This window comes from Trichomycterus rosablanca, chromosome 15, assembly GCF_030014385.1.
Source record: "Trichomycterus rosablanca isolate fTriRos1 chromosome 15, fTriRos1.hap1, whole genome shotgun sequence".
Taxonomy (NCBI): domain Eukaryota; kingdom Metazoa; phylum Chordata; class Actinopteri; order Siluriformes; family Trichomycteridae; genus Trichomycterus; species Trichomycterus rosablanca.
In genome coordinates this window covers 6,184,365-6,198,764 of record NC_086002.1, presented here as the reverse complement: position 1 = coordinate 6,198,764, position 14,400 = coordinate 6,184,365, and the positions used below count along the sequence as shown (strand labels likewise).

The window sequence follows — 14,400 nt, the reverse complement described above, 5'->3', positions numbered from 1 at the left end:
ATCGGTTAAGATCTATAAGATGCTTGGAAGAGTGATTCTACCTGCAGTGAATAAACTGAATAAACATGAATTAGTTATTGGAAGTGAGAAGTAACTTATAAAAAGCATGGTTATGCTGTCAGTTGAAGATGAGAACATTAGCAAAGAAGAAATGTGTCGGAGGCTAGACAGTAAGCTAAATAAATAAGCAACAATCACCCAGGCTAGAGCAGTTAGTTTAAATAAACAGTCAGAGTTCCAGTTCTGTGTATTAAAAATTTATTTTTTTCCTTTTTGACTTAGAAAAAAAGCCTTTCCTAATCTAGAAGCAATTCTACATATGAACTTCACAATGGACAAGATCTCAAACAAGGCCAATAAGTAATTTACAGTTTAGTCATTTCAGCTCTGCAAGCCTAAAATACTCTTAGAATCTGTTAACATACAATATATGCCCTTCACAGGTACAACTGCTAAAAGGTTGATTAAAAAGTTCAACTGGGAGCAAACCTGGACATTTCCATTCTCCTTGGATTCACTGTAATGTTCTACTGGACTCCCTGATACACTTTTCCACTGCACATACAGGTAGGCAAAATGCCTCAGTCCCCACTATCCTCAGAGCTACAGTACCCACACAGGGCACCAATTATTTGGGAAAAAGACCTTAATTACTACTATTTTTAGTTTTATGTTTTTTCCACACAGTATGCAAACACTGGTACTTCAGTTATAAAGGGTTTTTACTTATGATGAATTATGTGTGGTGCTCATGCAATGCAATAAACTACATAATTATTACATATAATGGCATTTAAATTGTTAGAATAATTAAACATAGGACATAAATAATTATTTCATTAATTACATACATAGGTTTTTTTTTTTCTAAATAGTTGCAGAAGTTGGGGTCTAATCTAATTTAAAAAGGACTTAAGTGGATTTAGGTTTACTTTTTAACCAAGCACTGACTACTGTACACTTAATCTGTTACTCCTTATCCTAATTATCAGTTGTATTGGCCTTGTAACTGTATTTACTACCAAAAAAGGCTTTTGGACAAAATACTTTTTTGAAATGAGTAATTTGTTGTATGATATGCCTCAGACTTAGAATAGAACAGTGCCACTAGCCACATTATGTACTATTAGGGCCTCTTGGTGCTGGAACTAAAAAACTTACCAAAAGTTCTGATACTTTGTGCAGTGGAAAAATATTCCCAGGTTACAACACTTGACCTGCAGTTTCTTTCTGACTAACAACTTGGATTTGACTTCTGGTGCCTCAGGGCATTTGCTGTACAATGTTAAAGACATAATGTGTCCCTTAATACTAATCCTGCGTCTGTGACTAGTCGTCTGCTTTTGAACCTACTCAATAAATTCTATCAGACACACAATTTGAAGATTTTTCTTGTAGATTATGTTAAAGTTAATATGACAGGTCTTATACGATGTAATTGAGCCTCAAACCAACTGGTCAATGAGGTGGTCAATCAATTAAATGAACATTCTTCTCTAGAGGTCAAACAAGAAACAAGACACAATTTGCTGCTCTACATGATGCTAATGACCAAAATAATACTCAGTAAGCTATTGTATGGTCAGTATTACTCCTTCTGAATTTGATCTCCTTTTAGCAAATTTTGACCCACAATATCCCCTCTTTCTGTCAGAATACTGTCCACACTTTGTGCTCAAGAATTAAAGCCCACATTTTAGAACTTAGTGGTGTGGCTGTGGTCGTGGCTCTTAAACTTCAGCACAGCATAGTTATATGTGGTGGCCATCATGTAGATGAGCTAGGAGGAAGAAAGCAGAGGAGAAGACAGTGTGTGGGTGATGTAGACCTTAAACCTCAACAAATGGAACATTTGTCATATATGCACAATGACAGTAAGGTTAATACAAGTGATTTGTGTTATTATTATCTATGTAGAAAAAAGTATGTAGACAACATTGCTAAGAACATAAAATCAAGTTTACAGCTATTCAGTCTCCACTGTAAAAACCTGCGTCAAAAATGCTTTTTTTAAATCAATGTATTCTACATAGAAAAGAATACACCAGTGCTGCACTTTGTTAAAAGTGCACTGCTTTGTTTAAAATCATAATATGTGTTGGCATCAAAGATTGTTGTATCACATTGCAAATGGAGCAGATGAAAGCTGCTGTTTCTAATAAAACATGAACTAATCAATAGTGTACTAGTTACTTCTCCACAAATGGTGACATTACTTGTTTGAACAAACTGTAATTAAAATAGTGTCTAATTACATTTGAGACACAGACCTTGAGCCCACTGGATGATGCAGCATCTCTGCTCTGTCTGCAGCCTAATTTTTGAGTTTTGGATAGTACACCAGCATATTTTATGCTGAATTATTGAATAACACATTGCTCATAGGCACCACTATCATAGGACTCAGGAACATTGGATACATTTTTTAAAAAGATTATTCACAACTTGGGTGGCACAGTGGGGTGTGTCTGCCCTGTGATGGACTGGTGACCTGTCTGGACTGTTTCCTACCTTTCGCCCAAATGAATCAGGCCCACCGCAATCCTGTCTATCAAGTCTCATCAAACACTACAGTCAGTTTTTGAAATCTAGTGAAAAGATTCACAGGAGAGTGAAGTGGGGTGGGGATTCTACATTAATGCCACTGCATTTGGTTGTTGTGAAAAGAATGTTTGTCTGGACATTCAACAAAACTGTGAGTCACGATGACAGAAGTTCCTTGGTGCACAAATAACAGTAATGGTATAGTAGGTGAATGATGATCAATAAACACTAAAAAATCTATATACTGTGTATTTTAAAAGTTATATGTTCTGGTTAAGAATTGATCATCTTACCAGTGCAATCACAGTGGCTCCAGCTCCAGCAAATGCAACAATGTAGAGATGGTAGGACAAATAGAACTGCAAAGTAAAACAAATCTGTTACATCAACAATTCTACAATGTCATTAAAGACACACACACATACACATACAAATACATTTTTATGTTCATTGGCAAAGTTTTGTTTAGGCTCTTTTACCTAAACATAATCGAATCAGTAAAGTTCTTAGCTAATTGTATATAGTTGATATGCAGAAATGTTGCATATTTTTACCTCGCTGGTGTTACAGATGTCAGCCAAGTTCTGTCCACATGCTTTGCCGGGATCTGCATTCCAGGGAATGACACCTGGTGGAACACCAAAACAATACACATCATTTTTGACCAAACTGCATATTTTGTTAATTTTTTAAATATAAGGGTTCCATACATGTGCAGCATGTTTCACAAAACATGAAAGTACACATACACATCAAGTACATGTACATTGACATTTGAGAGAAATGTTTCAATGACAAAAAGAAATCAACAAAATGTATAATTAATTAGCGGGTGCCTAAACGTGTGTATTTAACCATACAATCTTACTCTCACACAAGAGATTTCTTAAATGGCAATTTTATTTTTAGATGCAAAGCATCTTGTGGACCTGGTTATATAATTATTCACTTACCTAATTATGTTTGTCACGGTGATGGCATAGTTACCTTGAAAAAGTAATCTGATTACTGATTACTCCTTTAAAAAGTAACTTAGTTACTTTATGGATTACTTGATTTTAAAAGTAACTAAGTTAGATTACAAGTTACTTTATTAGTTATATAATGCGGTCCGCTAATGTATCCCATAATGCAACTGGAGCTGCGTAGGCGATTGAAGCGGAATAAGAAACAAGAAAGATAGCGGAAAACTGAGTCCTCTGTTCACAAGTGTAAGTAAGATAAATAAAATAAATTTTTTTAAAGACAAATAAATAACAAAAAGACGATAAATATCCAAAATTTTGGCGAGTGGGGTTTGTAATGAGTCTGTAACTATTGTGATATTACGTCATCACGTCCGCACGTCATCACTTGACGTTGGTAAGATGTACTTCTTTACCGGCCGAGTAGTGCACACTTCCTCCAATCTAGTACAGACTCTGTAAGCATGCGATTCCGGACGCAGCCCGTGACTTAATTGTCGCATAGGACAGACGTCACTCCCCGAGACGCAAGAAGAAAGCAAAAATACATCTTTTTACTAAGGAAAATGACAAAAATAGTAACGCACAGTAACTTGGATAAGTAACTTTAATCTGATTACTGGATTGGAAATAGTAACGCGTTAGATTACTCGTTACTGAAAAATGTGGTCAGATTAGAGTAACGTGACATCAGTGGTTTGTCAGATAAATGTTTCTATACAAGGAGATGTGTGTACCGTTTTTTACATGCTTGGACCAGTTACACACATGCTTCACATAAATCCCAATGAGTTTCATTTTTATAAGATAGTAAAATGTTTACTATCATTTTTTGTTTCTCTGCCCACCTATGATGTCCACTGCAAAATGAAGTGCAAGATTACACCTGGGAAGCACTCACCATACTGTCTGACGTCCACACAGATGTTTTCCACAGAGGTGAGGTTGGCGATGGGAGACTTAATGGCAGCACAGGTGTTCCACATGTTATAGAAGAGGAAGACTGGCACTGCCGAGAAGCCAAAGACGCCCAGCCAAGCCAGACCCAGGATGTAGGTCAGGAACACAAACTGTGACACAAGGAAACAAATGAGCTTACAGTCTATTTGGAATTCTAATAACTGTCTGAGTTTGTGTTACAGAGTCAATAAACTGATAAAACTCTGTATTACTATGATGGTACCTATAGTAATTTTCCCTAAAATTGAGGCCAGTGTTTAAAAATTGCTCACATGACTTTTGGAACTTTGGTAGTACATTACACCAGTAAATAAACCCCAGTAAAATAAATGGAAGTATGATATATGATGATGGTATACTGTAATGGTATGAAAGATACCTGCTTTGAACAATACATTTTGCCTGGGTTTGAGATGGAATCTGTAATGCTTTCGCTCATACATGAACCATCAGTATAAAGAACCAGTTACGAATAATTCTGAAGGGTTAAAATGTCTGATAAATCAATTTTCTAGTGTGAAAAGGTCTAGTGTTCACATACTGTACATGCAGTCAGAAAAATCTTGATTTAACATTTTTCAAAAACTAAAACCTAATATATTTTACTTTGTTTATAAAATAAACAGTAACATTGCATTAAAATGTGCAGACATTTGCTCCCTTAGAGAATGTGTCAACCTATCTACCCACACACAGATAATTAACAAAACATAGAGTTTGACCAAATGTGTCCCAAGGTCTTTTACAATGTATGTATTCAGGGGTTTGTTACTATGATTTTAAATGGGTCATTTAGAGTCATACACATAATGGGGGGTTTAATGCTCTACTGCAACATAACCTACTACAATGACCTATTTAAGAGTAGGGTTTTAGCCAAGGGATTAACGCTGTGGCACATACAAACTCACCAAAGCCAGGCTTTAAAGCTTTATTGCACATGTGTAACAATTAAAGGAAATTAAGCTACACATTTGAGTGTATGGGGACAGTCCTCGGGGGATGTGGGCTTGGCCCGTATGTACAGAGAGTGTGATGTAGTGTGCATGTGTGTGTGCATGTGTATGTGTGTATCTCACCATGGCACTGATGCAGCGGCCACACACAGTGGTCTTGAACTCGCTGTGCATCTCTTTGACAGCACTGGTTGTGTAAAAGCCCTCAGCCAGCAGAATGATGCCATACAAGAAGAAGAAAGCAGCAATGCCGTAGATGATGTACTGCAGAATCTGAACACTGCACAGACACACCACAAAGAGAAGGTTTGAAGGTGTATATCCATGAAACATTGTTAGAAACCCTTTATAAAAACGAAAGACATTTAAACAACCATAAGATACAGACAGATCCTGACTTACTGACATCCTTGGTAACATTAAGTAACAAACCAATATTTTTATTATTAATCTCCTGGTACTTCAAGGAGTCCAAAAAGCTATGAATTCTAGCAAGGTATCCAGGATTCCAAAGCTTCTATATAATCTTTTTTTGTCAAACCAACCGTCAGTGTTATATCTCTGACACTAGAAACTCTAGCAGCTCTGGGATGAATTGGAACATTAATTGAGGCTTTCTTGACCAACATCGGTGCCCAGCCATACAAATGCTCTTTTGACTGAGTGGGCAGAAATTCCCACAGAAAAACTTCAAAGTCTTTTGAGAAGCCTTTTTAGAAGAGATCCCAGATCTCTGCAGTGTACTGAACTGCTACACCACTCACAGTGATGTCTCTGTATTTTAGGTAATGACTAGGGACAAATATATATATGGTTATATGAAGCCACCACAGAATGTATGCATACACCCAATGCCATACACAAACTTACACATCAACAAGGGTGGCGTGGTCAGATTTGATTAGAGAGAAGTGGTTCTCCAGCATGTTCACGGTGCTCGTCAGTGCCACGTGCCCACATCCACAGAACAGAGCCACACCAGAAAAGCACAGGATGGTGGCCACCAGCGATGCATATGGCACACCACCCAGACATTTGATGCAGCAGTCCAAACAACCTACAGCAGGAAACAAATATCAAATGATTACATTACAAATCTAATGTCTAGTAGTTTTTTTTTTTTTCTGAGCACGTCTAATATAAATATGTTATCTGGACAAAAGTATTGGGACACCCCTTCTAATTTTTGAATTCATGTGTTTTAGCCACAAAAATTGGTAACAGCTGTAATAAATCAATTATATAAAAGAAATTATACACTTCCGTTTTCGCAGCAACAGTTTAGGTAAGGAACTTTCCCGTTCCAGCATGACTGTGTCCCTGTGCACAAAGCAACGTCTATAAAGACATGAAGAAAAGCTCGGTTTAAAGAAACACAGAACTCTGACCTCAGCCCCACTGTGCAGCCAGGGAATGGACTGGAACATCAATTGAGGCTTTTTTGACCAACATCAGCGCCCGGCCATACAAACTCTCTTTTGATTAAATGGGCACAAATTTCCACAGACATACTACATTGTTGTTATAGATGAAAAATTATAAAGAGATCTCTCTCTATTTCAATACCATTTGTATTTTTAAATGGGATGTCCAACAAGCTCATGGTCAGTGTGAGTGTAATACAGGTTCAGAAGGTTAATAAACTTGAAATTAGTCAGGATAAAGTATCATTAAACAGCTTTACCTTTCCTACTGTCTGCGTTTTTCAACAGAGCAATAAATAATCCAGGCTGAAACGCAATCATGAAGCCCTTGAAAGCTCCACAACCTGTGACCCCTTCATCCCATGAATGATGCTAATTTATTTCTAGACCATTTGGCAGTTTTAAATATACATAACCATCTGTTCCATCATGCTGAGAATTAAAGCACTTATAATCAGCACCGCCCATTAACCTGGCTATCAGAATAATCACTGGACTGTTGTTTAAAAGAACAGTTAGTTTGTGTATGGAGGAATTTGGTGAAAAAAAGAATGCTGCAGGATAGAAGAGATGGACAAGATGGAGACAAGATGGAGGCAAAAGAGATAAAGGAGATGAATCCCTGCACAATCATTTAAATCTTTTATAATAGTTGCTAAATATAACTCATCACACACACGCTGTGAATAAAAGAGGGTGTTACGATCATGTGCCCTAGTGCATTCCACTTTTAATGTTTCCATGGAAACCCTTTGCCATTGGCATCCGACTTCCCAATCTCTGTGATGAGAACCTGTCAGGAAATCCTTTACCGGGCATCAGCATGTTACTGTTACGCTTTGGATTAAGGTGGCTAAACCGTATCTGCATACTAGTTTGCAAGATTTGCATTTAGCACTTTACAGCAACAAATCTTTAGGACTAACTTCAGTTATCATTAATGTACATCGTCCTGCAGAGGAAGTGTGACAATGAAGCTCTGGTTGGTTGCATACGAGCATAAAAGGGCATTGCTTAATAGATCCATCTTAGGCTAATGGAGCAATGACGAGACGGCTAACACTATCAGATAGAGCCACAGAACAGCAGTGAGACAAACTATAATTTTTGTATTTAAAAGATATATACAGCAAACCAAACTCGTTAGCCAAGCAAATTTGAGAATATAGAAAAACTTCTTTCCTTTTAATGGTCTTATCTGTGATTTTAGCAAATGTTAATCTGTTGATAAGCCTCTACTGGTCTCATTACTGATCTGTTTCTGACAACTCAGGATGCAGTAACTGGCTATTATTGTGGATATTATTAATACACACATTTGCCAGCTGTAATTTAACTTTTTTGAGATTGTTTTTTCTTTCAGTGCAAACATGTGATATAAATAAATGACAATCTGCTGCCTAGAGTTTGAAACTGGACACTGTGTTGTAAACTTACACTAAAGATGCCATCCGTACTAAAACAGCAGGCACACCAGCCTGTAAATGTTACTGCTTCTGCTGATGTAGCTAAGATTAATTCCACCAATAAAGCAAACCTTTTTTGGGGGAAAATTCGGAAGATGCGTGCCAGCAAATAAAACAACCCAGGGTAGCTTATTAAAAAACAGACTTAACAGACTCCCTGCATGGTAAATGCTAAAAGATTGAAAGAGTGCAGATCTGAGACAGACCTGCTCCTGGTTAACAGCTTTTATATATTGCTTTTAGTCTAGTTTAGGCAGAACCAGAATATATGGTCTATGTATAATTTTCTTGTTTGGTCCAAACCAAGAAAACCAAACTGCAAGTAAAAACACGACCTAAATCTGAGTGGTAATAGGAGGTCTGGACCTACAAGACCTCTTTATTACTTTACACCCCTGGTTATGAGTATGCCAGAGTCAACCACATCCATTCCTGAAACTTTGACTTATCTCTATCCAACCAGTAAGACTTCTGAGATTAAAACTGATTTTGATTATCATATTTTCTGTCCAAATAGGCCTGGCAATAGTCTACAAACAATACAAAAGACTTCCTCTGTACAAAACTGAAAACAAGCTGCAGATTTCCAAAAGCTTTCAGCATGTTCTCTCTGTTTATCACTTAAGTTCCTCTATAAATCTGCTTCCTTGGAGCCTCTATTCAGAGCAGTACAGTAGAGTCACAGCCAAAGAGTTCAGGCTGATGGTTAGTAAAATGAAATCTGGAGGGCAAGAAAGAGAAAAAGCAAAGGAGACACAGAGAAGGATGGAGTGAGAGTTGGAAAGAGAGAAAGCAAAAAGCATTTCTTGGCTGAGGAGCTAATGAAAAGCGGTTGTCATGGAAGCATGTTACCCACGACCCAGTTGAGCTCAGTGACTGTCTCAGCGTTGCCAGAGTTTCCACACACTTCCCACACACATGTACCCCCAGGGTGTGTGAGAGTGTTAACGTGAGAGAGCGAAAAAACAAGACAGTGAGTGAGACAGATCTGACTTTGAAATTATCATGTAATAACAGCAGCGAGTCACAAGATGCATCGTGTGTCTGCCATAGTGCCTCAGTCTTTATTCTTTATTAAATACAAAGTATTATGGGTGATCTGATGCCCTAGGCATGTGGTTTTTAACGTGTGGGGTGCAAAATGAGGGATTACTTTGTTTTAAAATTGCATTTACATAAATAAAAACTACAGTGAAATAACTGTTTCAGTATCTATTTCCTTTTCATCTTTACTTACTACTTTGACACTTCCATAAATTAATCAGCTATCGATTCTGCTTGTGCACCACGGCTAAGATTTGGGTTCCAGTGTCAGCAGACTCATCAGCCTCAATTGGTGCTCTACAGACATAATTGTCTGTCCAAGGAGGAAAGGGTGGATGGAGTGTCCCCTCGTTAAAACCTGTTACAGGCACTTCTTCTGTCTGGTCATGGCTTCTGGAGAAACACTTAAGAGTACTGTGTTCCTCTGTGCATTTTACAAGTCTGCAGAGTGATTGATTCACGTGTTGCTGGGAGCATGTGCTAGTCTGCATTAAGCATGAATGAGAGTACATGGGGTGGGGGGGGTTTCTAAATAATATATAATAATTAAAGTAATTAAGCAGGATAATAATTAAACTAAGTGGGTAAACACAATTATAAAGAAGATAAAACAGGTATGCAAGTGCATTTGACAGAGTAGGGAACGTCACACTCCATGCACTTATCCAAAAAATAAAATAGGGTTACCACTGGGGTATAAGCATTAGCTGCCCCTAGCGAACATCAAAAATCACAGATGGCCATGCGCTTTTCTCACAGTGGCATAATCAATACAGCCCCCTGTGAGACGCAACACCACACAGAAAAGCAATCCACTCAACCCACCAGCAAGTAACAACCCAAGCTCTCAAAAAGAACAAAGCCAGAGATCTCAGTAGAGTTGAGACCCAGTGGCTGTTAAAAAGGGAAAAGGCTGACTGCTACTCCAACACCTGATGACATCCGTGTCCAGGATGGAAACAGAAAGATCAAACGGCTGTCAGCAAAAGCACTGGAGACAAGCCTACTGACAAGCCTACTGGGAAAAACAGGTAAAGATGGGCCAGCAGGGAGCTAGCCAACAAAGGTGGTATTTAAAAGTCTTTGCAGTGAATTCACGTTTTATGAGGTGCAAAAACTGCTAAATAATGGATGTGGCACTGTCGGTCATATGTGCCTCCATGCCCCGTTTAGCTATAAAGGCAAGGCAAATAGGCATGATACTGTAATTAGTGTGCACTGAGCCCCTTGGGTTTGAATCTAAAGAGTGCTATTGGCTGGCAGACATGCTTAGCTATGTCTCTGGAGGAAGGGGTGTTTTCCAGTAGAACCAGATCTGCCACTGCCCTGACCAGAATAAAGCAATTGAATAATAAGTAATAAAGTATTCACAAACTACACTATAAACCATCAGTTTTCTGTGGAAATGTTCTTCCTTGGAAATGCACTGGAATATTGTTAGATAAGAAGTCGTCAGTACTTGTTCATCGTACAATGAACTTATAAATGTAACCTGTAAGGTTTTTATTTTGTTGATGTATCACCACAGCAGCGCTTGCTGACTATACTGCTAATTAATTGACTCTCCACTGTGCAGTTAACAACGATGCATAAAAACAAACATCTTTACCCAAGCTGTTGTGAGTATTTAAAGAGACAACACCCATATATTTGCCAAATTCCTTTTTTGGATTTGTAAATAATAATTTCTATGGTTGTTTACTACCTGGAAAGAATACAGTAGAAAGACTGATGCAGTGTTAAATATGGTGAAATCAAGCTTTTTATAACCATTTATTTTCTTCCTGATGGATTGCGTCTCTGTGGTTTACTGCAATTTGCAATCAGTAGAAGAATGTTCCCTGTCTACAGGATGCTATTATCCACACAATAAGTGTCTGAATACTTTGCTGTTCTGCTATATTCCGAAATAAGGTAAAAATCTGAAATAGGGTAATGATAGTGAATAAAGTAACAGTGTTATACACTGTATAAATAGAAACTAGTCAAATAGTTGCACTGGGTACCAGTATTTACAATATTGTGGTTGTTCTCAAGTAAACAGTGCAGAGATGGTATAGGAAAGACATGGGTCATTATGATACATTTTTAAAACATGTCTGAGCAGTTATTTCCAGCCTTACAAAATGGACTTCGAAATCTTTAAACAGTTAAAGTACCACGGTTGTACGCAATATTTTTATTACCTTTTTACAACCATTGATTTGTCTTTTGACTTTTTTTTACAGATGTTTCTAGATTAGTGACTAAGGACAACTAAATCTTGAATGGCTTCCTACTGCCTACAACATTACACTAAATTGGATACAACATCCAGTATGAAATAATTTAGGATTTGCCCAATCTGTTATGTTTTCAGCCAGTAATTTGCATCTCTGGCATTTATTTTTTATTTTTAACACAACTGATTAACAGGGCGGCATGGTGGCTCAGTGTGTAGCACTGTCACCTCACAGAAAGAAGGTCCTGGGTTCGATCCCCAGGTGGGACGGTCTGGGTCCTTTCTGTGCGGAGTTTGCATGTTCTCCCCATGTCTGCGTGGGTTTACTCCGGGTGCTCCGGTTTCCTCCCACAGTCCAAAGACATGCAAGTGAGGTGAACTGGAGATACAAAATTGTCCATGACTGTGTTCGATGTAACCTTGTGAAATGATGAATCTTGTGTAATGAGTAACTACCTGTCCTGTCAAGAATGTAACCAAAGTGTAAAACATGACGTTAAAATCCTAATAAACAAACAAACAAACAACTGATTAACATAAGAATAAGCTTGTAAGAATATTAATGTTGACTTTTAACAGATTATAGTATAACCAGCATGTTCAGCATTTTGCTATGTACCCAGTGCACCATCTCTAGTTTGAGTTTATGTTTCGCCCCTAAGACTGATTAAGATGATAATAATCTAGTAAAGGAAAAAAGTATAAAATGTAACAGCCAATCCAGTGTGAAGCTTGATGTTGTCAGCGATTGTAACCGGTTTGTATCTAAACCACACATAAATAATATGTCAAATATAAATATAATGCTGTTTATATTTAAATAGAATGCCATTTGGGACACTTGTGTTTTATAGTAAAACAAAACTGTTGTTACCATGGAAGATGGTAGTTAAGTATGTAGGTATGCGTCTTATATGAAAATCACTATACATAATGGCAAAATCGACTGATATCTTTGTAATGTATACACTATTTAGTGTAGCAGGACTGCAATGGAGCTTCTCTGTAGAGATATTTATAATAAATATGATGCTAAAATGACTTGAAGCTACATGGGTTTGTGAAAAGACAAATGCTAGAATTTGCATTGAAGACAGAATGCAAACTAAATGTTACAATATTTTGTGGTTTACCTTGTAACACCTAGCAGATAAATTTTCCTCTTCTTTTTGGTCTTTACTGAGAATAAGCAAATTACAAAATAATTATTTATGAAAAAAGTTAAAATACTTTGTCAAGGCACTGCATGTATTAACAGTACTCATACTATTATAAAGTGTAGTAAATTAATAATTTACTATAATATTAAATAATAATTCTGATAGTGGCTAAGTTCTGAGAACTATATTGTTTGATGCAATTTAAATAAATGTCATGCTTAATCAAGCAGACCAGAAAGGAAATCTCATTTCTTGTTTCTGTCTATTTCTACATGTACAGATGTCTTTTTGTACATGTGGTTTTGTCTGTTACCACACATTATCACCCATATTTAGAGTTGGATGATCTTACGTCTGCACCCTAAGAAGAAAGGATATGTCAGTAAGCACTCTATACAATCATGATTGGTGACTAAGGGAGGGAGGATGGACGTAGCCCTGCGATGGATTGGTGCCCTGTTCTAGTGTTTCCTAGTTAAACCAAACCCACCACAAACCAGACCAGGATAAAGTGGTTGCTAAAAATGAAATGAATTCCCAGTATGCACACAGATGATCGCCGTCACTGTGCTACATTATTAAATAACGTAGCACCAGATACTCTACATTTGTCCTGAGTACTTCAAAACATAGATTACTCTAAAGTAAACTGACGTTCCTCAGTTGTCTGGGTCCCAGTGCATCAATCCAATTCATCAATTACGAGTACAAACTAAACATGTGGAGTTGATACCAGTTCAGCCTGCTGCAGGATAGAGTGTGTTAAGTTGGGCTAAGTGACTGTAATTAAGTACACAGAGTTTAAAGTGGTTTCCCTTACAGCACCATTCTGCTGGATTGATCGATGCCCATTTTGTGGTTTTAGCTTCATCGTAGTTGATGTGCGTGTGTGTGTGAGGCGGCCTTCAGCTCCTCATCTGCCATGCTGTCAACATCCATCAGTACAGCTGTTCTTAAACAGCTGTGCAGTCCACTTTTCATTCACTCTGCTTTTGCCTCTACATTTATAAGCACACATATATTATTGGAAAGCCCAAATTTTAAACAAGCTTGTAGTTTTTCAGATCTTTCCTTAAAGACTTAATTAGCAAAATGGCTGCCTGGGAACAAGTACTTGAAGATCCTTTCCAACATGGAAGCTCTTCTTATTACTGCTGGCCTGAGCAATGGCACACATTCAAGCTGTTATGTAAGTGTGTTGATGCCAGGCTCTTCACTCCTTAAAATGGTACAGGCTTTGTTACACGTTCTATCTATTTACATAAAAATTCTGAAAAGTCATCCAGGTGGCCACACTCACAGCTCAGTTAATTAATAAAAATGTGTAAGATGAAATAAGTGCATGTATGAACATGGATGAAGCAGATATAGAGAATTCTACAAAATGCATTACTAAAATAAAATGGATCATCCAACTGTGAGCTACACTGCAATTATACAATGCATCAGGAGATCCAAGCAGTCCAAAAAAGCAAGTTTACTGAATTACGTAAAGAAACAGAATTAAAGTCTTGTGTGATCTAGTTTAAGTCTTCATTTAAAGTCAGGAGAGATGTGGCAAAGGCCTGACATCATTTTCAACCTTGGATTGATGTAATACAAAAAGAAGGCATGAAGAATCATATACTTCATCAGATAAAGCTTAGAAAGCAAGCTTGAG

At 37.5% G+C, this 14,400-nt stretch overlaps 1 protein-coding gene across 3 annotated transcripts in view; it reads right to left on the bottom strand.

Annotated features, from left to right (window-relative positions):
• The window catches only part of gpm6ba (glycoprotein M6Ba), a 31,360-nt gene that overhangs the window by 574 nt on the left and 16,386 nt on the right, over positions 1-14,400 (bottom strand). For 2 of the 3 annotated variants that reach the window (XM_063009831.1, XM_063009830.1), the window contains exons 2-6: positions 6,296-6,482; positions 5,549-5,705; positions 4,411-4,579; positions 3,099-3,172; positions 2,838-2,903 (exon numbers count right to left, since the gene is read on the bottom strand). In XM_063009831.1, coding sequence (XP_062865901.1) covers positions 2,838-2,903; positions 3,099-3,172; positions 4,411-4,579; positions 5,549-5,705; positions 6,296-6,482 — 653 coding nt within the window. Of the gene's footprint in view, positions 1-241; positions 1,781-2,837; positions 2,904-3,098; positions 3,173-4,410; positions 4,580-5,548; positions 5,706-6,295; positions 6,483-14,400 lie in introns of those variants that run through there. The other variant, XM_063009832.1, reaches the window with a different exon arrangement.